The sequence below is a fragment of the Chrysemys picta genome, chromosome 3 (genome assembly GCF_011386835.1).
Source record: "Chrysemys picta bellii isolate R12L10 chromosome 3, ASM1138683v2, whole genome shotgun sequence".
Classification (NCBI taxonomy): domain Eukaryota; kingdom Metazoa; phylum Chordata; order Testudines; family Emydidae; genus Chrysemys; species Chrysemys picta.
The window spans coordinates 177,214,276-177,241,230 of record NC_088793.1 but is presented as its reverse complement, the minus strand read 5'-3'; the positions used below and the strand labels follow the sequence as shown (position 1 = coordinate 177,241,230).

At 46.0% G+C, this 26,955-nt stretch overlaps 2 protein-coding genes across 3 annotated transcripts in view; both read left to right on the top strand.

Annotated features, from left to right (window-relative positions):
- KCNK12 (potassium two pore domain channel subfamily K member 12) overlaps nucleotides 1-26,697 on the top strand; it is a 73,610-nt gene extending 46,913 nt beyond the window's left edge. Inside the window, exon 2 of one of the 2 annotated variants that reach the window (XR_010599932.1) lies at nucleotides 25,721-25,852. Coding sequence is in view for 1 of the 2 variants with exons in the window: in XM_005307338.4 (XP_005307395.1) it covers nucleotides 25,721-26,616 (896 nt within the window). In the remaining variant the exon portion in view is untranslated. Of the gene's footprint in view, nucleotides 1-25,720 lie in introns of both variants that reach the window. The other variant, XM_005307338.4, reaches the window with a different exon arrangement.
- On the top strand, nucleotides 7,671-10,488 carry LOC135982532 (uncharacterized). Its single transcript, XM_065589572.1, has 2 exons — nucleotides 7,671-8,582; nucleotides 9,181-10,488. Exons 1-2 carry the CDS (start codon nucleotides 8,042-8,044, stop codon nucleotides 9,681-9,683), a joined length of 1,044 nt encoding a protein of 347 aa, XP_065445644.1. The 5' UTR covers nucleotides 7,671-8,041; the 3' UTR covers nucleotides 9,684-10,488.
- Nucleotides 26,698-26,955: the final 258 nt, after the last annotated feature.

Below are 26,955 nucleotides of genomic sequence, written 5' to 3'. Positions count from 1 at the left end.
ATCTTTCCAGAACTGGGGTCATGGTCTGCATTACAGACTAATTAAATATTTACAGGGCAGCAGACCTAAAATTATAGCAGATTAATTCAAAATTAACATATTTCTGTAGTAAACTGCATTTTGCAAACAGAATTAAATTGTTCTTGTCTTTTCAAAATATTGAGTTTGTCCGAGTGAAAAATGCAACACAAATATATTTCTCTCTCTCCACCTTCTAAAATTGTAGTTCAACTGCCATATAAAGAAAACAATAGGAATCGTGTTCTTATTCTGACACTCCTCTCAGCAACTGATTGCATGTTCTCATATCTAAAGAGGGAGAAGCAATCCTAAATAATTAGCAAGTTAGGAACGTGTTCCAAGGAATGCAAACAATAAACAAATAAAGCTATTGGGAGGTGCCAGGATCCAATCCTGCTCCCATTGAGTTTTGATATTTATTTCAATGCGAGCAGGATCTCTTTGTTGTTCATTTCCCCTTCCCCCCAGCCCGTCTGCTCCTTGAAGCCTGTCCCTGAGTATTGCTGAATGCTGACTGACTCCTGTTCTCTTTGAAAGAGTTACAAGCCCTCATGTTTCAGGACATAAGACAACTTCTACATAACAGGTGCAAAAAGAAATTTATTTGTGGACAGGTTACTTCATAACTGCCTGCTGCTGGATCTCTAACAACTTCCCCAAAAGCAGCTGGCACTGGCCACTGCTGGAGAGAGAGGACATTTAACAAGATGGACCAATGGGCAGTTCTTATGATCTTCTGATGTTTGACTTTCAATACCAGATAACTAAGTCCCGCTCCCTAAGCATAGATATATAAAGGTCTTTGCTTATAGTCATCATCACTTTTACTCTGGTGAGCACTACATTTGACTTCTTTTCTTGGGAGGAGTAATCTGCAAGGATTACTGAGATCTGTTTTGAAGAGCACTATTACCTGGTCCTACTCCTAATACAGACACTGGTCATAGGTTATATAGCCTGTGATTGTCTGTGATAACACGTATTGAAACCATACAGATGTTTTTCTTTTCCATATTTGCTATCTTTTGAAGCAGCAATTGCGTGTGCCAAGTATCTCTTTCTGGTCCAGTGGAGCAGTGCAGAATGTTGTTCTACACACTTTGTATTACCTCAAATACTTAAAAGAAACCATTACTTCTAGTAAAATCAATGGCAATTGGAAGCATAAAGTCACACGATATTATAACACAGCCATTTAGTTTTATAATATCATGGCTCTTTATGCAAACCATTTTAATTAGCATCTAAAAATAAATACACGGAACAATTGTTTCTGCTCAATATAAATTCAGATCTTGAGTGTCTTGGAAGTTTTGCACCAATTCAAACAAACACTGGATTCATGAGGTCTTGTCTGGGGTTTGTGCCCAGCCATCCAATGAATATCAATGGGCAAACTGCAGTTGAAAGTGCCTTATTCTCATCTATCAAGCCTATCTGTCCCCCCTGAGAAGGCACCTTGCCCTGGGCATGGGGCCCGAGAACCAGCCCCTGGCCCATGTCCCTGTCCTCATGGCCCCCCACCCAGGGCAGATGGAGGGTCTGCATTGCGGCTCCCCACAGCTGCCTGTTCAGCTCTTACCATGGCCGGGCTGTGGCTCTGAAGCCCTGTCCCCTGGCCAGAGCTGGGTTAGAGTAAGAGCCAGGCAGGCAACTGTGAGGAGCCTGGGTCCTTCTATCTACCCTGAGCAGGGGGGCTAGAGGGGCAGGGACATGCGCAGGGGCCTCCTCCCTTTTGGCCTCCTCCCACCCCAGGCAGAAGGGGGATGGGCTTCCTGACCCTGCTCTGGCTTGGCCGGGGGGCAGGGCCTCTGAGGAAGGGGGTGGAGTCTTGGGAGTAGAGGAAAGGTGGGGACAGGGCCACTTTTGGGAAGGCTCTGCCGCCCCTGCTCCATCCACTAACTCCCTAACACCATCCCAAAATACACATGCCACCTCCAGACACCAGTTGCTCCACTCTCCCCTCACAAGCCCCCAGCTGTCACAGCCAAACAGCTTGGCACAAGGGAGCGAAAGGGGACAGAAAGCATAAACTGTGTCTTGGACTTTGAATTTGATAAGGGGGGGGGGCAATCAAACTGGTTTACAGGAGTGTCTAGACTTGCTTAAGCTGGCTCTGGCCAATTTAGAAGGGTTGGATCTAATATCAGAGAGGTGAGCTCAGTACAAAAGTCTAGCGAGCCAGACAGAATCAGCCCTAGAAGGGTCAGAATGCACAGCAAGAACAATTAAAAGTGTGTGACAAGGACACAGAAGGCTATTGTTAGAATTTATTCACTTAGGTTCACTCATCCCTCAAAAACCCAGCTTTATCTGTCACTAGTTTAAAAAAACAAAGCAAGATGCTGATAAATTGGGTAATAATTACAAGACCAGCTATGAAAATCTGTATGAGCAATTCATCAGTGTTAGCACTTGTCCTTAAAATGCTGCTGAAGGATTGTAGTTAACGGGTTTGCAACAACTGATCTCTATTAATTGTTTTTGTTTGGAGAAAGGAAGTGTTGAATACTTGAGATTAAGGAGGCTGTTGGATTTAAGTGGTTAGACAGAGGGAGCTGGAATTAGAGTGCAGTTGATTGACATATTGAATGCTAATGGCTGTGCAATACAAAATCAGCTCAAATGTACTAATAACATAGCTCAGTGACATAACAAATGCTAAACACCTCCATGCTCTTTGTTTGTTTGCACTAAATCTAAAGCAGAGGCAGTTCTGAGTAGATTTATTAGAGCTAACGGATTTTGATTTTTTTTTATCCTTGAGAATGGAGTCAGTTCTAAGATTTATTACTCAGTACATGCCAAGACTAAATCCCTACGAACATGGTGGTGCCAAAGAGACAAGTACACAGAATTCAGGGGGTACATGCCCTCTAGTATACCCTTCATTCGGTGTAGCCAGCTGTATACTTGTCTCACTTCGCTGGCTGGTGCAAAGGGGTGGGGGCATGTAGGGCCATCCTTACCCATATGCAAAGTACGCAACTGTGTAGGGCACCAGGAAACTTGGGGCACCAAATTTCCTGGTGCCCTGCGCAGCTGTGTACTGCTCCAGCCCCTTCCCTGCCCCTGCTCTGCCCCAACCCCACCTCATCCCACCCCTTCCCCAAAGCCCCCATCCTGCTCTACCCTGCCCATGCTCCACCCCAGCCCCGCCTCTTCCCGCCCCTGAGGACTGCAGCAGGGCCAGGCCTGCACTCATCAGTGACAGGTAGTGCCGGGACCTGGCCCCAGCTTCGGCTTTCTGGCCTGGGCCCCAGTGAGTCTAATGCTGGCCCTGCTTGGAGGCCCCCCTGAAACCTTCTTGAGGCCCCAGATCCCTGTTGAGAACCACTGGTAACAAACATTAGTGTTTTAATCGAATTGGGGCCAATGCCCCCTAGCTGGCAGCCGTAATGCACTCATTAACTTCTTCTGTGAACCATCCATTAGTGGGAGACAAAGACCTTGTAATGTTGGCAGACCAGGTCATGCCAGAGTGTATTCAGGCCAATTCATCTGTGTATTAGTATAGATCAAAGTGATTGTTGAAGGTAGAAGAGTGTATTTGGTGTTTAGATGTCATAAAACTAATGGGATGTTATTTGCATTGTTTTCTCCTATCTATCCTGTTATGATGTAGCAGGAAACATTTACATTGTGTATACCCCTGTAATTAAATAACCCATCACATAAGCCTTGTGGAATCTAATGAAGGACTTTATCAGAAAAAGTGCTAATTTCAAAGCAAATGCCCATTGTGTGTGATGACCAGAGATCAGAGATTCAAGGTGCATTCCTCATTGACTGTCAAAGGAAAAGCCCATGTGGGTAGACACGCTGTCAGCTTTTCTGTCAGAAGGAAAGATCCCCTATCTCTGGACTGTTTGGACTCTTACAGGGAAGCGTACTGGATGCAAAGCAGAGATCCCCAGAGACAATCTGGGTACCCTGAAAAGGCTTCTGGGACATTATAGAACATACCAGTTTGGGGTATCTGCCCTCTTTCCTGACAGTCTGCTCTGAGGTAGGCACTCACTGTTATGCGCCAGTCCAGGCAGCATGATAGATCTAAACTGTGATAATGTGATTTAAACAAGCAACACCAGTGACTACAAGAAGGCGCAGTGCATCAGATAGCAGCATGGTCCTACCCTGACCACCGACTGAAAAGGAAGTCCTGATACCCACCATGAAGTCTGAGACCTATACTATAGGCAAAATAGGACCCAAAGACTGTTAACTGCAGGGATAGGAGAAAATTGTGGGTATGGGAAAAAATTTCAATGCTCTCTATGCAATTTTTTATTCTGTAATATTCTGCACTTCCATTTACAAACAAAACTACATTATTCCATTTTGAAGATACTGCCATTGCAATGTAACCAAATGTTCCGGTACTCAAGTGTCCACAAACAAATAAAATCAGTAGCAAAATTAGGAACTCCCTTCTTCCCCAGCACATTCTCTTAATTGAGATGTGTATTTTGAAGTCTAATTATCCCAAGCAATTGTTTTCTTTCATCAGGAAATTAAATGCAAAATTCTGCATTAATGTTAAAGTAGCAAAGGTAAAATTGCAAAAAGCCAGACACTGCAAAAGATAAGGCTCAAGCAGGAATCCCGTCTCATGTTGCACATATGTAGCAATTTTTATTCCTTTGTTTCTGGCTAGAGGTGTACTATAGTAATAGAATGGGTTTAATTATACATTGTAAATAAATTATCCAATGAATTTAGCCCTTGTTTTTCTGTTAACAAATCCTTTGTCAATATAGCCTAATTTTTCTTTAAGTGTTTTACCCTTAATAGTCAGAGAATAGTTTATGTAAACAAATTTCAGCCTATGAGTTTTTGGCAAATTATTCACGTTGACTATTTGCAGTTAATTATTTAGGGGGAGTAGTTGGTCACCTAAACCACATGCTACTTTGTCTGCCTTTTTATTAAATAACTAAAAACTTTTAAAACAAAAGAATAGAAACTAGCAAAGTCGTTATTTCTGGGGTGAACTTTCAGACAAATTATAAGGCTAAAATATTGGAAACTTTTGTTATTCACAAACATTTTCATTGGTAGCAATCTGAATATTCACAATCAGCAAATAGGACCTTGCAAATATCAGTGGAGAAAACTCACCATTTTTATTCATATAAATGTTTGCAAGCGAACAGGGGACCTCAAAGAAGGGCGTTTGAGAGGGGGAGAAAGAGATCCCCCTGCTGAACGAACAAGTTGCGAGTACTAATCTTGGAGTGAGTGAGTTTGTTTGACTGTGTGTTTCTTTCTCTTTCTGATTATTTCAGTTGTTTCAGTTACTGGGTCAGTTGGGATTAGGGTGACCAGATGTCCCGATTTATAGGGACAGTCCCGATTTTTGGGTCTTTTTCTTATATAGGTTCCTATTACCCCCCACTCCCATCCCGATTTTTCACATTTGCTGTCTGGTCACCCTAGTTGGGATTGTGCATCTGGGGACTGTTTGAGCCTTTGTTCCCTGGATCATCCTTGAGCATCTTTGATCCGCCTCAATCAGCCTTGTGATCACCCTCCCCGTGTGTGATTAACGAGGGGGTAGGGCTGACCTAGGAGAGAAGGCCTTAAAAGCCAGAGGCTAAGCAAGCAAGGGACCGCGAAGAGGGAGTTTACAGGGCCCAGAAAACAGGGGAGTTTGGGAGGGAGTTTGTGGGAGGGAGATGTAATATAATAACTATGGTTAGGAAGAGTCGCATCGCCAGTGCCAACGCTGCTCCTGTCTCCTCCACCTTTGCCTGTATCCAGACAGACAACCTAACCCTGGATGCCTCTACCCAGATCCTGGTGTGGGTTTGCAGAGACTGTGGCCTGCATTTCCCACTCACAGAAAGCCAGACTGGGGGGACCATCCACCATGAAAGGGTTTTGGCTGCCCCAAGCAGTCAAACAAACAAAAAAGCCGTGATCGCGATCTGCAGCGGCAATTCAGCGGGAGGTCCTTCGCTCCAAGCAGGAGTGAGGGACCGCCCGCTGAATTGCCGCCGAACAGCTGGACGTGCCGCCCCTCTCCAAAGTGGCCGCCCCAAGCACCTGCTTGGTAAGCTGGTGCCTGGAGCCGGCCCTGCTGCTGGTGGAATCCCTCAGGAAGCAGGTGGGAGAGCTACAGGAGGAGGTGTCTAGGCTGAGCAGCATCCGTGCCCACGAGGAATTCCTTGAGAGTATTCACATGGAGACATCCCAGACTGAGGAAGCTATCCAGCTACAGAGGACTGCTGTCACACCACTGGGGGAGGAGGATATGGCTCTGTCACAGGGAAGACACTGGCCGATAGTTACTTCTGGCAGTGGGCAGTGCTCCCACCCACCATAGTGATGGAAAACCGATATGCTGCTCTGGCAACGAGCGATGAGGAATCACCCCCGGAGGAGGAGGAGAAGCCATGTGCCCCCAAGGCTGCGAGGATCGCAGCCACCACTCCCAGGAGGAAATGTAGGGTAGTGGTGGTAGGTGACTCTCTTCTGAGGAGGACGGAGGCACCCATCTGTCACACTGACATGGCATCCTGGGAGCTATGCTGCCTGCCAGGGGCCCATATCTGAGATATTGCAGAGGGATTGTCGAGGACCATCTGGACCTCTGACTACTACCCCATGCAACTCATCCATGTGGGCACTAATGATACTGCGAGGTATGACCCTCAGCAGATCAGAAGTGACTACAGTGCTCTGGGAGTAAGGGTGAGGGAGTTGGGAGCGCAGGTGGTGTTCTCTTCAATCCTTCCGGGCAAGGGTAGGGGGGCCAGGCAGAGACAGATGCATCCTGGAGGTGAATGCCTGGCTGTGATGATGGTGTCACCAGGAGGGCTTTGGCTTCCTTGACCATGGGATGCTGTTCCAGGAAGATAAGCAGAGATGGGGTCCACCTATTGAGGAAGGGGAAGAGCATATTTGGATACAGACTGGCTAACCTAGTGAGGAGGGATTTAAACTAGCTTCAAAGGGGGCAGGTGACCAAAGTCCACAGGTAAGTCAAGAACATGGAGACCTGGGAGAAGGTTTGGAATCTGGGGGGAGCATGGGCTGTTATAGCAGGAATAAGGGAGAGACAAGACAGAACTTGGGAGGGGGAATCAAATCAGTATTTTAGATGTCCGTATACTAGTGCAAGAAGTATGGGGAATAAGCAGGAAGAACTCGAAATGCTAGTAAATAAACACAACTATGACATAGTTGGCATCACAGAGACCTGGTGGGATAATACACATGACTAGAATATTGGTATAGAAGGGTACAGCTTGCTCAGGAAGGGCAGGCAGGGAAAAAATGGAGGTGTCACCTTATATATTAAAAATGTATACACTTGGACTGAGGTTGAGATGGAAATAGGGACAGACTTGTTGAAAATCTCTGGGTAAGGATAAAACGGGTAAAGAACTAGGGTGATGTCATTGTCTAATACAGACCACCTAACCAGAAAGAAGAGGAGAATGAGGCTTTTTTTAAACAACTAACAAAATCATCCAAAGCACAGGACTTGGTGGTGATGAGGGACTTCAACTACCCAGACATCTGTTGGAAAAATAACACAGCAGGGCACAGATACATTCCAAGAATGTATTGGAGACAATTTTTTATTTCAGAAGGTGGAGAAAGCTACTAGGGAAGAGTCTGGTTTTGGCCTGGTCTACACTACGGGTTTAGGTCGACTTTAGCAGCGTTAAACCGAATTAAGCCTGGACACGTCCACACAACGAAGCCCTTTCTTTCGACTTAAAGGGTCCTTTAAACCGGTTTCTTTACACCACCTCTGACGAGGGGATTAGCGATAAAACCGGTCTTTGCGGGTCGGAATTGGGGTAGTGTGGACGGAATTCGACGTTATTGGCCTCCAGGAGCTATCCCACAGTGCTTCATTGTGACCGCTCTGGACAGCACTCTCAACTCAGATGCACTGACCAGGTAGACAGGAAAAGACTCGCGAAGGTTTGAATTTCATTTCCTGTTTGCCCAGCGTGGAGAGCACAGGTGACCCCCGCAGAGCTCATCAGCACAGGTAACCGTGATGGAGTCCTCCCAGGATCGCAAAAGAGCTCCAGCATGGACCGAACGGGAGGTACGAGATCTGCTCGCCATATGGGGAGATGAAGCAGTGATAGCTGAACTCCGTAGCAGTAAAAGAAATGGAAAAGTATTAGAAAAGATCTCCAAGGCCATGAAGGACCGAGGCCATAACAGGGACACACAGCAGTGCCGCGTGAAAATTAAGGAGCTATGGCAAGCTTACCACAAAGCCAGAGAAGCAAACGGAAGGTCCGGGGCAGAGCCGCAAACTTGCCGCTACTACGCGGAGCTGCATGCGATCCTAGGGGGTGCAGCCACCACTACCCCAACCGTGTGCTATGACTCTCTCACTGGAGAAACACACAGGGAAGACGGTTCGGGGAACGAGGAAGATGACGATGGAGGTACTGTAGGTAGCTCACAGCAGCAAGGAAGCGGAGAAACCGGTTTCCCCAACAGCCAGGATATGTTTGTGACCCTGGACCTGGAACCAGTAACCCCCGAACTCACCCAAGACCCTCAGGGCACACAGGAGACCTCTGGTGAGTGTAACTTTGTAACTATTTGTAAACATTACAAAAAAAAAGCAAGCGTGTTTAATGATTACTTTGCCCTGGCAATCGCGGCCAGTACATCTACTGGAAAAGTCTGTTAACGTGTATGGGGATGGAGCGGAAATCCTCCAGGGACATCTCCAGAAAGCTCTCCTGGTTGAAATGGGGTGATTTTATTAAGGGGACATTCAGAGGCGCCCGTTCCTGCTCTTCTGACCAGAAATGTTCCCCGCTGTTAACCACGCGGTGGGGGGAGGGGTGAAGTGATCATCCCAGAGAATCGTGTGTGTGTGTGTGGGGGGGGGTGGTTTACTTGTGTTTGTGCCGCATGTTAACCGGGAAACCGCAGCCCCCTCCTTTTACATTGAAACCCCATTTTAAATGGACAACCCAATTCATCCTTGATATGGGAAATGCGCTGCTGTTTGCAACCTTTCCCGCATGTTAAGAAGGTTAAAAAAGCCAAAACACTGTGGCCTACGATGGCTGCCTGCAAGCCGAAATATGCGACCTTGTAATGAAAGAGTGTACCCATTGTTCTCTAAAATGTGTCTTTTTTAACCACCTCTCCCTTCTCCTCCGCCAGCTGCAAATGTTTCTCCTTCGCAGAGGCTCGTGAACATTAGAAAGAGAAAACGTAGGACAAGGGACGAGATGTTCACGGAGCTGCAGATGTCCGCCCAGGCTGATAGAGCACAGCAGAATGCGTGGAGGCAGTCAATGTCGGAGATGAGAAAAGCCCAATATGAACGAGAGGAGAGGTGGCGGGCTGAATCGCGGGAAGAACAGAGCAAGTGGCGGGCTGAAGACGATAGGTGGCGTCAGCTTGCAGGCAGACGGCAAGAGGCAATGCTCCGTCTGCTGGAGCATCAAACTGATATGCTCGAGCGTATGGTTGAGTTGCAGGAAAGGCAGCAGGAGCAGAGACCGCCGCTACAGCCCCTGTGTAACCAACAGCCCTCCTCCCCAAGTTCCATAGCCTCCTCACCAAGACGCCCAAGAACACGGTGGGGGGGCCTCCGTCCACCCAGTCACTCCACCCCAGATGATCGCCCAAGCATCAGAAGGCTGGCCTTCAATAAGACTTAAAGTTTTAAAATGCAGTGTGTCCTTTTCCATCCCTCCTCCCCCACCCATCCCAGGCTACCTTGGCAATTATCCCCCTACCTCTGTAAGGAACTAATAAAGAATGCATGAATGTTAAAAAAAATGACTTTATTGCCTCTGCAAGCCGGAGGGGAGGGTGGGGTGGGGTGGTTGGTTTACAGGGAAGTAGAGTGAACCGGGTCGGGGGGGGGGGGTTTGGAGGGTTCATCAAGGAGAAACAAACAGAAGTTTCACACAGTAGCCTGGCCAGTCACAAAACTCGTTTTCAAAGCTTCTCTGATGCGCACCGCGCCCTGCTGTGCTCCTCTAACCGCCCTGGTGTCTGGCTGCGCGTAATCAGCGGCCAGGCGAGTTGCCTCAACCTCCCACCCCGCCATAAAGGTCTCCCCCTTACTCTCACAGATATTGTGGAGCGCACAGCAAGTAGCAATAACAATGGGGATATTCTTTTCGCTGAGGTCTGAGCGAGTCAGTAAGCTGCGCCAGTGCGCTTTTAAACGTCCAAATGCACATTCCACCACCATTCGGCACTTGCTCAGCCTGTAGTTGAACAGGTCCTGACTCCTGTCCAGGCTGCCTGTGTACGGCTTCATGAGCCATGGCATTAAGGGGTAGGCTGGGTCCCCAAGGATCACGATAGGCATTTCAACATCCCCAATGGTCACTTTCTGGTCCGGGAAGAAAGTCCCTTCCTCCAGCTTTCGAAACAGAGCAGAGTTCCTGAAGACGCGAGCATCATGTACCTTTCCCGGCCATCCCACGTTGATGTTGGTGAAACGTCCCTTGTGATCCACCAGGGCTTGCAGCAGCATTGAAAAGTACCCCTTGCGGTTTACGTAGTCGGTGGCTTGGTGCTCCGGTGACAAGATAGGGATATGGGTTCCGTCTATGGCCCCGCCACAGTTTGGGAATCCCATTTCAGCAAAACCATCCACTATTGACTGCACGTTGCCCAGAGTCACTACCCTTGCTATCACCAGGTCTTTCATTGCCCTGGCAAATTGGATCACAGCAGCCCCCACCGTAGATTTGCCCACTCCAAACTGATTCCCGACTGACCGGTAGCTGTCTGGCGTTGCAAGCTTCCACAGGGCTATCGCCACTCGCTTCTCAACTGTGAGGGCTGCTCTCATCTTGGTATCCTGGCGTTTCAGGGCAGGGGAAAGCAAGTCACAAAGTTCCATGAAAGTGCCCTTACGCATGCGAAAGTTTCGCAGCCACTGGGAATCGTCCCATACCTGCAGCACGATGCGGTCCCACCAGTCTCTGCTTGTTTCCCGGGCCCAGAATCGGCGTTCCACGGCATCAACCTGCCCCAGTGACACCATTATTTCCACATTGCTGGGGCCTGTGCCTTGTGAGAGGTCTATGTCCATGTCAATTTCCTCATCACTCTCGTCGCCGCGCTGCAATCGCCTCCTCGCCTGGTCCGGGTTTTGCCTTGGCATGTCCTGGCTCTGCATATACTCCAGGACAATGCGCGTGGTGTTCATAGTGCTCATAATTGCCACGGTGATCTGAGCGGGCTCCATGATCCCAGTGCTAGCTATGGCGCCTGGTCAGAAAAAAGGCGCGAAAGTAGTATCTGATGGACCAGGAGAAGGAGGGAGGGCCGAGTGACGACATGGCGTACAGGTACAGGAACAGGGAGAAACACAAACAACTGTCATACAGAATGGTCCCCCCAAAGATTAAACTGAAAACCCTGGGCTTAGCAGGCCATTGATTTCACGGAGGAAGGGGAAGCAAATGAATACAGAACAAATCTATTTTTTACATCTTAAACTGGCAGCTGACGGTGCAGCATGAGTGATAGCCTCTCCAGTATGACGATGACGGTTACCAATCATAAAATACCATCATCTGCCAAAAGGCAAGGGGCTGCTGCTGTGTAGCAATGCAGCCCCACGTCCGCCAGCACCCAGCATCGCCCTCGGCCTCTTCTGGGTGCTTAGCAGACAATACTGGGCAATTGGCAGAAAATAGTATATTACGACTGGTAGCCATCATCATCGAAACAGTAGCATGTCTGCCCAGGTGGCCATGATTGACAGCCACACCAATATGATGATGACGGGTACCAGTCATAATATACCATCGCCTGGCAAGGGGCTGGTGCAATGCAGCCCTACAGCTGCCAGCCCCATGGCTATCACTCATGCTACACCGTCTACCGCCAAAAGGCAGTTAGCAGCTGCTGCTGTGTAGCAATGCAGTCCCACGTCTGCCAGCACCCAGAGGACATATGGTGACGGTGAGCTCAGCTGAGCTGAGCGGGCTCCATGCTTGCCGTGGTATGTTGTCTGCACAGGTAACCCAGGTAAAAAGGCGCGAATCTATTGTCTGCGTTGCTGTGACGAGGGGGGAGGGGTCTGACGACATGTACCCAGAACCGCCCGCGACACTGTTTTGCATCATCCGGGCATTGGGATCTCAACCCAGAATTCAAAGAAAAGGCGCGAACCACTTCTCGGCTCTCTGAGCTGTGGCGCAAACGTAGTATCTGACGGACTAGGGGAAGGAGGGAGGGCGGGCCGAGTGACGACATGGCGTACAGGCACAGGGAATTAAAATCAAGAACGGTGGCTGTGCATCAGGGAGAAACACAAACAACTGTCACACAGAATGTTCCCCCCAAAGATTAAACTGAAAACCCTGGGCTTAGCAGGCCGTTGATTTGACGGAGGGAGGGGGAAGCAAATGAATACAGAGCAAATCTATTTTTTACATCTTAAGACGACGGTGCAGCGTGACTGATAGCCCTCGGCATCTTTCTGGGTGCTTGGCAGCAAATACGGGGCGGCGTATGATGATGGTCTTCAGGCCTATTGCACAATCGGCTGCTCGGGGAAGACTCTGCTAACGTGCGATGACCCGACTTGTAATAGGACGGCTAATAGTCGTAATACACCATTTACTGCCAAAAGGCAAGCCCCACGGCTGCCAGCACCCAGATCGCCGATGAAGGCTACCAGTCTACTGCACCGTCTACCGCCAAAAGGCAGTTAGCAGCTGCTGCTGTGTAGCAATGCAGTCCCACGTCTGCCGGCACCCAGAGGACATATGGTGACGGTGAGCTCAGCTGAGCGGGCTCCATGTTGTCTGCACAGGTAACCCAGGTAACCCAGGTAAAGAGGCGCGAATCTATTGTCTGCCGTTGCTGTGACGGGGGAGGGAGGGGTCTGACGACATGTACCCAGAACCGCCCGCGACACTGTTTTGCATCATCCGGGCATTGGGATCTCAACCCAGAATTCAAAGGGGCGGCGGAGACTGCGGGAACTGTGGGATAGCTGTGGGATAGCTACCCATAGTGCAATGCTCCAGAAGTCGACGCTAGCCTTGTACTGTGGACGCGGTCCGCCGACTAGAGCACCTAGAGCATTTTATTGTGTGGACACACACAATCGGCTGTATACAACCGATTTCAATAAAACCGGCTTCTATAAATTCGAACTAATTTCGTAGTGTAGACGTACCCCTAGTTTTGATTTTGACAAATAGGGAGGAACTGGTTGAGAATCTGAAAGTGGAAGGCAGCTTGGGTGAAAATGATCATGAAATGATAGAGTTCATGATTCTAAGGAATGGTAGGAGTAAGAACAGCAAAATAAAGACAATGGATTTCAAGAAGACAGACTTTAGCAAACTCAGGGAGTTGGTAGGCAAGATCCCATGGGAAGCAACTCTAAGGGGAAAAACAATTGAAGACCATTGATAGTTTTTCAAAGAGACATTAATAAGGGCACAAGAGCAAACTATCCCATTGTGGAGGAAAGATCGGAAGTATGGCAAGAGATCACCCTGGCTTAACCAGGAGCTCTTCAATGATCTAAAAATCAAAAAAGAGTCCTACAAAAAGTGGAAACTAGGTCAAATTACAAAGGATGAATATAAACAAATACAAGTATGCAGGGACAAAGTTAGAAAGGCCAAGGCACAAAACGAGATCAAACTAGCTAGAGACATAAAGGGTAACAAGAAAACATTCTACAAATACATTAGAAGCAAGAGGAAGACCAAGGCCAGGGTAGGCTGTTGCTCAATGGGGGGGGGGGGAGGAAGAGGGGAAATAATAACAGAAAATGTTTTCACCAAGAAGGTTGGTGGTGATTGGACATCTAACATAGTGAATGCCAGTGAAAATCAGGTAGGATCAGAAGAGGCTAAAATAGGGAAAGAACAAGTTAAAAATTACTTGGACAAGTTAGATGTCTTCAAGTCACCAGGGCCTGATGAAATGCCTCAATACTCAAGGAGCTGACTGAGGAGATATCTGACCATTAGCAATTATCTTTGAGAAGTCATGGAAGATGGGAGAGATTCCAGAAGACTGGAAAAGGTCGAATATAGTACCAATCTATAAAAAGGGAAATAAGGAAAACCCAGGGAATTACAGGCCAGCCAGCTTAACTTCTGTACCCAGAAAGATAATGGAGCAAATAATGAAGCAATCAATTTGGAAACATCTAGAAGATAATAAGGTGATAAGTAACAGTCAGCCTGGATTTGCCAAAAACAAATTGTATCAAGCCAAGTGCTTTCTTTGACAGGGTAAAAAGCCTCGTGGATAGGGGGGAAGTGGTAGACCTTGTCATAAACAAACTAGGGAAATACAACCTAGATGGAGCTACTGTAAGATGGGTGCAAAACTGATTGGAAAACCATTCCCAGTGAGTAGTTTTCAGTGGTTCACAGTCATGCTGGAAGGGCATAACGAGTGTGGTCCTGCAGGGATCAGTTCTGGGTCCAAGTTCTGTTCAATAACTTCATCAATTATTTAGATCAGGAGTTGGCAACCTTTGGCACGTGGCTTGCCAGGGTAAGCACCCTGGCGGGCCGGGCCATTTTGTTTACCTGCCACGTCTGCAGGTTCAGCCCTGGCTGAAATTCTACGATGTGCAAAAGAATCACAAGTGCTGGCAACATATTGGGCTTCCTATGGCCTCCCAGGGAACAGCTGGGGGCTGACCACCAATAATAAAACTAATGGTCCTGTATCTAGGAGATCACAGAGCAGTCATTCAATATAGTGACGAGGACCTGTATATTCCTGGCCTAACTATACCTTTTCAAGCTCCACATCCTGCCCCCCTGACTGCTGCCCATCCTATGGAACCGGGGGGAGTCTGCTCAGAGTCTATGGCTCCAACTGTGTAACTTCTGTAGAGTTACTTTTGATTTACATTGGTGTACTGAGATTAGAAGCAAGTTCTTGATGTGTAGTATTGTTTGTAAAATGGGCCAATTCCCTAGCGAGTGTATAAATTACTCCTGGGGGAATTCTGCATCACTGTGCAATGCAGAATTTTGCAGAAATGAACATGCACACAGAATTTTCTTTCCCCCACAGAAATGGGCTGCAGTGCTGCTGGCTGCCACTAGGGGCCACTGGACCCGGCAGAGCCCAGCTCACACATAGAATACAATGCTAGGGGGAGGGAGAGGGAGCTAGAGTGTTCCTGGCAGCTGCAGTTCCCAGCATGCCCTGAGGGAAGGAGAGGGTGGCGCGGAGGAAACGCCGTGCAACCCTGGGACCGAACATCAGGCTGTTTCTCCCTCTGGATCCCTGGGCTATGGGGTGGGGGTGCAGGTATCTGGGTAAGGGGGGGCTCTGCAGCTGGTCTCGGGGGAAGAAGGTGCAGGTATCTGGGCCCCCACGGCTGGGCTTTGGGGGGGAGGAGGTTCGGGTGTAGTGGCTGGGTTCTGGGGGCGGAGGGGTTGTGGGTGTGTGGCCCCCTGGCTGGGCTTGTGGGGAGGAAGGGGGCAAAGAAACAGGAACTGGGTTGTCATAGGGGTTTCTTTAACTCTAATCCTGAGGGGATTTTAGTGTATGTCTGACAGGTATTTTGAAATAAATTACCAAAATAATTGAAACTAGTGTGATTATGTAGTGTTGTTTTTGACAAAAAATAAAATTTGCAGAATTTTAAAATATTGTATGCAGAATTTTATTTTTTTTTTGGCACAGAATGCCCCCCAGAGTAATAACTATATGATTCAATGGAACTATGCTGAAAGATCTGGACCAATTTCAACCTATTCTGTTGATTGCTGATTCTGTATCCATTAACAGTAGTATACAGGATTGCAGAAAGGTATTTGCATGATACATGTTATTTTCAGTATTTATAGCTTGTATAATAGCATTAAGCATCTATAAGAGTCTTTGAAAGCAATCTACTACAATGTTGCCTAGCCATGTTTACTTATTACTATTTAATGATTTGGTGGCATCCATTATTCTTTCCTCTTTTTAAAGTCTGGATTAAATTTTCTTTTATAGCTCCTCTGTTCATTTTTGCAGGAGAGGATCCATTCAAAATACAGAGCTATACTTTTTATTTAGGATCATGGTTATTTCATAGGTTCAATGTACAATTTTTCATAGCAGTCGCCAAATTATCTCATTATTTCTTCTGTTCCTGTAGGATTGTGTATCTGTCAAGGGGTATTTCATTTTCATTGAGTTCTTCTAGCTCTCTCCCTGCTTCTCCTGTCCCTTATGAAATGTTTGTCTTTTGCAGTATCATGGCTGGTTGTTGAAAAGATTGGTAAGCCTTTGCTTGACGTGTTCTACCTAACTCCCGAACTCACAATTTCCTTATTCTGCCCCACTGATGTACCTCATATCTGATAGAGCAGAGAAAGAAATTTAGGATGAGATCCTTATCCCCCCTCCAGCTAGTTTATATAAAGGGGAAGTAGCATTGGAAAGGAGCCCTAAAAGCCCTGTATCTGACTAGGAGAGGATTCCCTCCATGTGGGTGCTGTGAAAAACTGGTGTAAGGCTGCCTCCCAAGGACCCCCTCAGAAGTTCAAGTATAAGGTGTTCCAGGGTGGGGCCAGAGATAGAAGGGGCATGTCAGAGGCAGGGTCACAGCACTCAGCACTATGGAGATTTCAGGCAATGCTTAAGCATGTAGGGCAGCCTGTGGGGGCTGCTGTAGCTTAACCACCACTAAGGGGAGGCCTCTATAGCCCCTGGAACAGCCCACGCTCAGGAGGTTACAACGATGGCTTAAATTCCCCTTAGTTTCCCTGACCCTGGGCTCTAGAGGCACAACACCTCACCCTTAATTTCTGGGGGCCCCCCTTAACTCCTAGGCCTCTGTGCTGAAGCCTCCAGCAAGCCTGCCATGTTGATGTTGACCCCACTAGGAACTGGACTGATCCTTTCTCAAAGGTTAACAAACAGCCATCAGAAGATAGTGACTCTTGCTCACTACCAAGGTAGACCAAATTTAGACCCGTGATCTAGAAATGAAAGGCTCTGTATTACCATTCCTCTGAGCATTTCATTGTATAGTCTGGCACATAGGCTATTTATTATTCTACATCTATGTACAACTTTGCAGAACCTCCCAGACAGGTTTTCACCTGTTGAAATTGTAGTCATTGTCACAATGAGACTATGAAATGAATAATGATTTCTAACGGTTTGAATTCCCCAGAAAGCTTGAGCATGGATACCAGCTCTTAGGGAATGTCCGCTTTTGAAGATCTACAGCATAACTTACTGGGGAAAGATCTGAATACATAATTGACAACTTGTGTTTTCTAAATTTCCTTGAGTCCTTCAAAAGCCATGGGCGGGGGGAGGATCAGTTCTCTAATGTGATTTGTGTGGAGGTGAAAAAAGAGGGTGTAATCTCTTTTCTTTAGAAATTCTGTAAATCTTTCCAGCTGGCAGATACCGCACTTTAGCATTTTAATGTTGCTATGATATGCGGGGGTCTCTGTAAAGTTAAGTTTCTCTCTTACTAGTTTGAACCCTGACTATAACAGGGTTCAAAAAAGAACTCGATAAGTTCATGGAGGATAGGTCCATCAATGGCTATTAGGCAGGATGGGCACGAATGGTGTCCCTAGCCTCTGTTTGCCAGAAGCTGGGAATGGGCAACAGGGGATGGATCACTTGATGATTGCCTGTTCTGGTCCTTCCCTCTGGGGCACCTGGCACTGGCCACTGTCGGTAGACAGATACTGGGCTAGATGGATCTTTGGTCTGACCCAGTATGGCTGTTCTTAGTTCTTAGTTGCAGTGTGCAATTAAAGATCTCCCTCCCTGTGATGGGGTTTACAGACCCCTCACTGAGACTATAAGTAATGGAGCAGTTCTGGCACAGAAGCCCCTGATCTTCAGCAACTGCACAGCATGCACCAAATGGATGGCCTACTTAAAAGGAGACTCTGACAGTCAAGCTGGGGAGAGTGAAGGAGAGACTGGCTGCAGGCAGGCAGCCGGGCTCTAGCTTCTGGGACAAAGGGATCTATAGGAGAAGAGTCTGGACTATGGGTAAGACCCAACCAAGAGGCCAAAGGCCTGACATTCCTTTTTCTCGCCTCTCTCCCCTGACAAGGAGAAGCAAGTGGACACTGAAAAGTGGACTGGGAAGATCCAACTAACTGTTTGAACTAGTGAGACTGTGGAAGCAACCCTCTGCTAAGAGGGAAGCTGAGTGCCATGACCACACCCTAAACTGGAGCGAGAACAGGAGGAGGTAGGAAGAGCCCCAGGGAAGGCTCATCTGTTGTACCAGCTAGAAGGGACCAAGGCTACGTTGGCGGGAGAGCTTCTCCTGCCAACATAGCTACAGCCTCTTGTGGAGGTGGAGTTATTAAACCAATGGGAGGGTTCTCTCCCAATGGCTTAGAGCATCTTCACTCGACACACTGCAGTGGCACGCTGCGCCAATGTAAATTTGTAGTGTAGACCTGCCCTGAGACTCTCCTCACCCCTTCTCCCTGGGACTCTGGGCTGGACCCAGTAGAGAGGGAGGCCCAAGGCTCTCCTACCCTTTCTCCCCTTCTCTGCCTGACCTGGGAAGCACTGGGGAATGTGGATTGTAACTTGGCCACTTGGTAACTTGTAGATTGCCTGGCAAGGCCATCCCAAGACTCAGACTGTTGAGCCACAGCCTGCTTACTAGGCCTGCAAGCCCCAAGTGATCCCTGCTACCCTGAACAGATAGTATGAAGCAAGTCAATCGTATTTCTCAACCAAAGCCTTGGATTAGCACTGAGTACATATATATTAGCTACGCCAAACTTCAGATCCGAAAAGGGACCATTTATTGATAAAGCAGCCATCGTGTTATGTTTGGATGTTAAATAACAATTAAAGTAAAGTTGCACATGACAACCCAGATAGACCCAGATACTCTGACAAACAAAAAACAAGCCAAAACACCATGCAAGCAACCAAAGAAAAATCATACTGTCATCATAATAATGCTTAATTATTTCTCTGTAAGTTCTTTCCTACGGAGAAAGAGTGGTCTAATGGTTTATGCCCAGAACTGAGAGTCAAGTGACAAGGGACCTGACTCTGTATTGCCCTGCACCTTGTATAATTGGTAATAGGCTTGGGGAAAGCAGTATGCTAATATTAGGTATATTTCTTTCCCCTTTCCTATACCACAGCTTACCTTTCGGCTGGGGTACAGACAAGAATTTAGAATTTTCAGGATGTATATAAAATACAGAGTTAAAACTCTGAAATAATGAAAGTGACAATTTCTAAAGAAAAAAAAGTTTACTAAATCTGTCTGTCTAGATGTAGAACAGTTGACTTATAACCCATGAAACAACTGTGAACATTGGCAATAACAATTTTTAAAGCTAATATTTTCAGAGATTTGTCCTCAGGTTATAGCATTTGTTACTACTACAAGGTTCAACACTGTATTACCTTTTACTGCTCCCAATCTATAGAAGGCCTCCACTCATATGGAGTCCTGGGTAGCAACTGTGTCTACATTATCAGATAGTTAACACTTTAGTTACTGAATGAACACCTTATGCTATCATAGATGTAGATAGATAGATAATCTCCTTCAACAAATAAATGAACACCTGGATATTTCCATCGGTGTAAATAACCAAATAAAGTGAGGCCCAGTGGATAAAGAGTCTGCTTTATAGTTCAAAAAATGGAATGGAATGGTGGCTTTTAAAAACTTGCCAGTTCCTTTAGATAATTAAATATGCACTTGCCATTAGATCACTTCCATATCTGCAATTCCCCATATTTCCTATAAGTATAATCTAAAACTACTGCTGATGACATTATCTTCTTATCTTAGAAAAAACTGACCAACCCTGTATAAATCACTGTTTTTTAATTTAAAAAATCTTCATATCTTTCTTTTCTCTGTGACAAAGGATCCCTTCATTTTAAAATCCCTTCATATTTAAAAAAGGGAAAAAAGAGAACCCGGGGAACTACAGACCGGTCAGCCTTACTTCGGTCCCTGGCAAAATCATGGAGCAGGGCCTCAAGGAATCCATTTTGAAGCACTTGAAGGAGAGGAAGGTGATCAGGAACAGTCAACATGGATTCACCAAGGGCAAGTCATGCCTTACCAACCTGATTGCCTTCTATGATGAGATAACTGGCTCTGTGGATATGGGGAAAGCAGTGGATGTGATATATCTTGACTTTAGCAAAGCTTTTGATACGGTCTCCCACAGTATTCTTGCCAGCAAGTTAAAGAAGTATGGATTGGATGAATGGACTATAAGGTGGATAGAAAGCTGGCTAGATGGTCGGGCTCAACAGATAGTGATCAATGGCTCGATGTCTAGATGGCAGCCATTATCAAGCAGAATGCCCCAGGGGTCGGTCCTAGCGCCTGTTTTGTTCAACATCTTTATTAATGATCTGGATGGTGGGATAAATTGGACCCTCAGAAAGTTTGCAGGTGACACTAAGCTGGGGGTAGAGGTAGATACACTGGAAGACTCATAGACTCATAGACTTTAAGGTCAGAAGGGACCATTATGATCATCTAGTCTGACCTCCCGCATGATGCAGGCCACAAAGCCGTCCCAACCCCTTTCCCTTGACTCTGCTGTTGAAGTCCCCAAATCCTGTGGTTTAGAGACTTCAAGTAGCAGAAAATCCTCCAGCTAGCGACCCCTGCCCCATGCTGCGGAGGAAGGCGAAAAACCTCCAGGGCCTCTGCCAGTCTACCCTGGAGGAAAATTCCTTCCCGACCCCAAATATGGTGATCAGTAGAACCCCGAGCATGTAGGCAAGATTCTCCAGCCGGACCCTCATTGGCCATTGATACTATTTACCAGCAATGGCACACTGTTCATTTGACTAAAATCACGTTATCCCATTAAACCATTCCCTCCATAAACTTATCTAGCTTAATCTTAAAGCCAGACAGGTCCTTCGCCCCCACCGTTTCCCTCGGAAGGCTGTTCCAATATTTCACCCCTCTGACGGTTAGAAACCTTCGTCTAATTTCAAGCCTAAACTTCCCCATGGCCAGTTTATATCCATTCGTTCTCGTGTCCACATTAGTACTGAGCTGAAATAATTCCTCTCCCTCCCTGGTATTTATTCCTCTGATATATTTAAAGAGAGCAATCATATCCCCCCTCAGCCTTCTTTTGGTTAGGCTAAACAACCCGAGCTCCTCGAGTCTCCTTTCATACGACAGGTTTTCCATTCCTCTGATCATCCTAGTGGCCCTTTTCTGTACCCGTTCCAGTTTGAGTTCATCTTTTTTAAACATGGGAGACCAGAACTGCACACAGTACTCCAAATGAGGTCTCACCAGTGCCTTGTACAACGGAAGCAGCACCTCCTTATCCCTACTAGATATACCTCGCCTAATGCATCCCAAGACCGCATTGGCTTTTTTCACTGCCATGTTACATTGTCGACTCATAGTCATCCTGCGGTCTACCAGGACTCCGAGGTCTTTCTCCTCCTCCGTTACTTCCAACCGATGCGTCCCCAGCTTGTAACTAAAATTCTTGTTAGTCATCCCTAAATGCATCACCTTACACTTTTCACTACTAAATTTCATCCTATTTCTGTTACTCCAATTTACAAGGTCATTCAAGTCTCCCTGCAGAATATCCCGATCCTCCTCCGAATTGGCAATACCTCCCAACTTTGTGTCATCCGCAATCTTTATCAGCCCACTCCTACAATTGCTTCCGAGGTCAGTAATAAATAGATTAAATAAAATCGGACCCAAAACCGAACCTTGAGGAACTCCACTGGTGACCTCCCTCCAACCTGACAGTTCACCTTTCAGTACGACCCGCTGCAGTCTCCCCATTAACCAGTTCTTTATCCACCTCTGGATTTTCATATCGATCCCCATCTTTTCCAATTTAACCAATAATTGCTCGTGCGGTACCGTATCAAACGCTTTACTGAAATCGAGGTATATTAGGTCCACCGCATTTCCCTTATCTAATAAGTCTGTTACTTTCTCAAAGAAGGAGATCAGTTTGGTTTGGCACGATCTGCCTTTGGTAAAACCATGTTGTAATTTGTCGCAATTGCCATTGACCTCAAGGTCCTCAACTACTTTCTCCTTCAAAATTTTCTCCAGGACCTTGCACACTACAGATGTTAAACTGACAGGACTGTAGTTACCCGGGTCACTTTTTTTCCCTTTCTTGAAAATAGGAACCATATTAGCTATTCTCCAGTCCAACGGTACCACCCCCCGAGTTTAAAGATTCATTAAAAATTATCGCTAAGGGGCCTGCTATTTCTCGCGCTAGTTCCTTCAATATTCTTGGATGAAGATCATCCGGTCCGCCCGACTTAGTCCCGTTAAGGTGTTCAAGTTTGGTTTCTACCTCGGATACGGTAATCCCCCCTCCTGTATCCCCCTCTGTCATGCTGCCAATATTCCTAAGACCTTCATTGGCCTCATTGAAGACGGATGCAAAATAATCGTTTAGATATTGTGCCATGCCTAGATAATCCTTAATCTCCACTCCAGCTATAGTCTTCAGCGGTCCCACTTCTTCTTTCTTTGTTTTCTTCCTATTTATATGGCTATAAAACCTCTTACTATTGGTTTTAATTCCCCTCGCAAGGTCCAACTCTACACGACTTTTGGCCTTTCTCACTCCATCTCTACATGCTCTGACCTCAATAAGGTAAGTTTCCTTACTGATCCCTCCCCTCTTCCACTCTTTGTACACTTTCTGTTTTTTCCTAATCGCCCCTTTGAGACGGTCGCTCATCCAGCTCGGTCTAAATCTCTTGCTTACTAACCGTTTTCCCTTTCTTGGGATACAGGCCTCTGACAGCTCCTGCAGCTTTAACTTAAAATAATCCCAGGCATCATCTGCCTTTAGATCCATAAATATGTTAGCCCAATCCACTTCCCTTACCAGTCCTCTTAATTTATTAAAATTAGCCTTTTTAAAATTGTAAACCCTAGTCTTCGATTTAATTCTGTTAATCCTTCCATTTAGTTTAAACCGAATTAGCTCATGATCACTCGAGCCAAGGTTGTCCCCTACAACCATTTCCTCAACGAGGTCCTCACTACTCACCAAAACCAAATCCAAAATGGCCTCCCCCCTCGTCGGTTCAGCTACCACTTGATGAAGGAATTGATCAGCAAGCACATCTAGGAACATCTGAGCCCTATTATTGCTACTAGCATTTGTTCCCCAATCTATATCTGGGAAGTTAAAGTCCCCCATAATTACACAGTTCCTATTAGTATTTACTTCCCTAATCACATTAAATAGTTCTTTGTCCATATCCTGGGTAGATCCCGGCGGTCTATAGCACACCCCAAGCACTATCCCAGGGGAGGCTCTAGTAGTTCTTTTACCCTGTGTGATTATTACCCAGATGGACTCCGTCTTATCTATTCCATCAGTTATTTCTTTACAGATTACCTCATTATTGACATACAATGCCACCCCCCACCTTTACCTTTGTTCCGGTCGTTCCTAAACAGCACATACCCTACCATACCTGTACTCCAGTCATGACTACCATTCCACCATGTTTCAGTTATTCCTACGATATCCGGTTTCATTTCTCGGACCAGGAGCTCCAATTCCTCCATTTTGTTACCTAGGCTTCTAGCATTGGTGTATAAACATCCTAATGTATGCCGTTTAGCCTGTCTCCCATTAGTTATGCCATTTGTTATGGACCCCTTACTGTTCATCCCCCCTCTCCTTCTTATGTCCAATCCCATCCCCCCGGCTATATCTCTTCTTATCTCATCACTCTCCTTTTCAAGGTAGGGATAGGGTCCAGAGTGACCTAGACAAATTGGAGGATTGGGTCAAAAGAAATCTGATGAGGTTCGACAAGGACAAGTGCAGAGTCCTGCACTTAGGAAGGAAGAATCCCATGCACCACTCAGGCTCGGGACCAACTGGCTAAGCAGCAGTTCTGCAGAAAAGGACCTGGGGATTACAGTAGACAAGAAGCTGGATATGAGTCAGCAATGTGCCCTGGTTGCCAAGAAGGCCAACAGCATATTGGGTTGTATTAGTAGGAGCAATGCCAGCAGATGGAGGGAAGTGATTATTCCCCTCTATTCGGCACTGGTGAGGCCACACCTGGAGTATTGTGTCCAGTTTTGGCCCCCCCACTACAGAAGGGATGTGGACAAATTGGAGAGAGTCCAGCAGAGGGCAACAAAAATGATTAGGGGGCTGGGGCACATGACTTATGAGGAGAGGCTGAGGGAACTGGGCTTATTTAGTCTGCAGAAGAGAAGAGTGAGGTGGGATTTGATAGCAGCTTTCAACTACTTGAAGTGGTGTTCCAAGGAGTATGGTGGTAGGCTGTTCTCAGTGGTGGCAGATGATAGAACAAGATGCTATGGTCTCAGGTTGCAGTGGGGGAGGTCTAGGTTGGATATTAGGAAAGGGTGGTGAAGCACTTGAATGTGTTACCTAGGGAGGTGGTGGCATCTCCATCCTTAGAGGTTTTTAAGGCCCGGCTTGACAAAGCCCTGCCTGGGATGATTTAGTTGGGGATTGGTCCTGCTCTGAGCAGGGGGTTGGATTAGATGACCTCCTGAGGTCCCTTCCAACCCTGATATTCTATGATTCTATTCTATGATTCTAAGGTTTTGATATCATGTGCTCACAATACATTAACTGCTTGTTTGAACTCAGAAGCAATATTTTATTTTTTCTTGGTTTTCATTCCATTAATAAAACGTATACTAGTATAGTAGCTTGTTTTAAGTCTACAGGATTCTATAATTTCTACTGCTGATGGGGTTTAGTAAAAGTTTCTATTAATTTTTTAATCAAAAATTGAAAAAGTCTGATGACTGGATACAATTTTTATCACATTCCAAAAGCAAATTACACAAATGTAACTTATTCAAAATATTTCACATGCACAACAACAAAAATATATTATCTGGAAGACAGTTCTGTCTTCTAAAAAGTTGAAAGAACTGGGTTTAGATCTACAAAACCAAGATGTTAGCTATTTACTAACTCTTGGTCTGTGCCTGTAGGGAATATCATGGCAGCACTGAAGTCAGGGGGTGTTTTGCAATTGATTGCAATGGAGCCACGATTTCACTCATACTCCTTTGTGCGATGATACTTTCGGGACAGTCAGTCTGTTTCTGTATTTGAATAGAAGGCTTTGAATGAAGTGCTGTTACATTTAAAAGATAATCAAGGTTCAAATTCCTTTACCTTTGTACACATTGAAATCTGTCATCTGTTAGCAGGAGTTGGTATGATCATAGTGAGACCTTAACATGAGTGGGGCTACAATGATTTACAGCAGTTAAGGAACTAGTACCTTGGATATAGAGAACTAAACTTTCCAGAGGTTCATGCTGGCTTGAATGAACAGAAGCAAAGATGTGGTGTATTAATTTAACACCGTTAGCAAGTGATTTGAGTTTATGAATTCCGATTTTGCAGAGCTGCTAATACAGCTCCTCCAAACAAAATAGCTCTTCTCTGTTAATAACTTACACTTCATTTCCTACAGATTTTTTTGCTCCCTCTTGAATCCTGCTCACCTTGTCCAGCATTCTGGAATCTTCCTCACCTCCTGAGAAATAATTCACTCTAATTCAGGCTGGTCCAAATTGAGTTATACACAGCACGATTTCACTAACTGGTTAAACATATTCAAAGCCAATTGTCAAAGTGAAAGGGGATGTGGTGGGATACGATATACTAGGAGTATATGCAGGAAGAGCTATGTCATGATTATAATTACATTATCTGTGCCTCGGCAGGTTTTGGAATGACCACACCCGCAACAGTGGCTGGAAAAGTGTTCCTCATAATTTATGGCCTATTCGGGTGTGCTGGGACTATCCTTTTCTTCAACCTGTTCCTGGAGCGTATTATCTCTCTCCTGGCTTTTATCATGAAGGCTTGTCGTGAGCGGCAGCTGCGAAGAAGTGGTCTTCTACCCCCTAACTTTCGAAGGGGATCAGCTATCTCTGAAGTGGACAGCCTTGCTGGATGGAAACCATCAGTTTATCATGTGATGCTGATTCTGGGAATTTTTGCCATTACACTGGCTTGCTGTGCCTCAGCAATGTACACAGCAGTGGAAGGATGGAACTACATTGACTCCTTATACTATTGTTTTGTCACCTTCAGCACTATTGGCTTTGGAGATTTGGTAAGCAGTCAAAATGCAGTGTACCAAAATCAGGGATTATACAGATTTGGAAACTTCATGTTTATATTAATGGGTGTATCTTGCATATACTCTCTTTTTAATGTCATATCAATTGTGATCAAGCAAGTTTTAAACTGGCTGTTGAAAAAGTTTGGCTGCAGGTGTTGCTCTAAGTGCCATAAATCAAGTGCCCGCCTTGGTCGTCGCAATGCCATCACCCCAGGAAGCCGCTTCCGTAGGCATAACATCTCTGTGGAAACCGATGGACAGTATGACAGTGACACAGAGGGGAGGAGGCTTTCTGGTGAAATGATTTCAATGAAGGAGCTCACAGCATCAAACAAAGTCTCCCTGGCCATTTTGCAAAAGCAGCTGTCCGAGATGGCCAATGGGTACCCTAGAAACGTCAGTATGAACAGCAGACAAAATGGCTTCTCTGCAGGCATTGGTGCGCTAGCTATCATGAACAATAGGTTGGTAGAAACAAGTGATTCTAGGTAGAGTTTTTGAAAGTCTCTTCTATAAGATAATGACATTTTCTTATTCTTTATTTAATAAAAATTTAAGTTATTAGGCTGATGTTATCATGGGCTTATGGAAATTCTTAAGTGAAGAGATAAACTCCAAACAAACAGCAGGTCTATTTTTTTTTTTAAGTCTTCTCTGGGTTGCAATACCATCTTTGTCCTAATGTGTTTTATTCTCCATATGGCTGGTGTTGGGAATGGCATCATACAGCACTTGACATGCATTTAGAACAGAGCTGAACTGTAGGGAGGCATGCAAAGTCAAGTGCCCCCCTCCCCTCCCGATTGGCCTGCTGGGGGCAGAGAGGTAGAG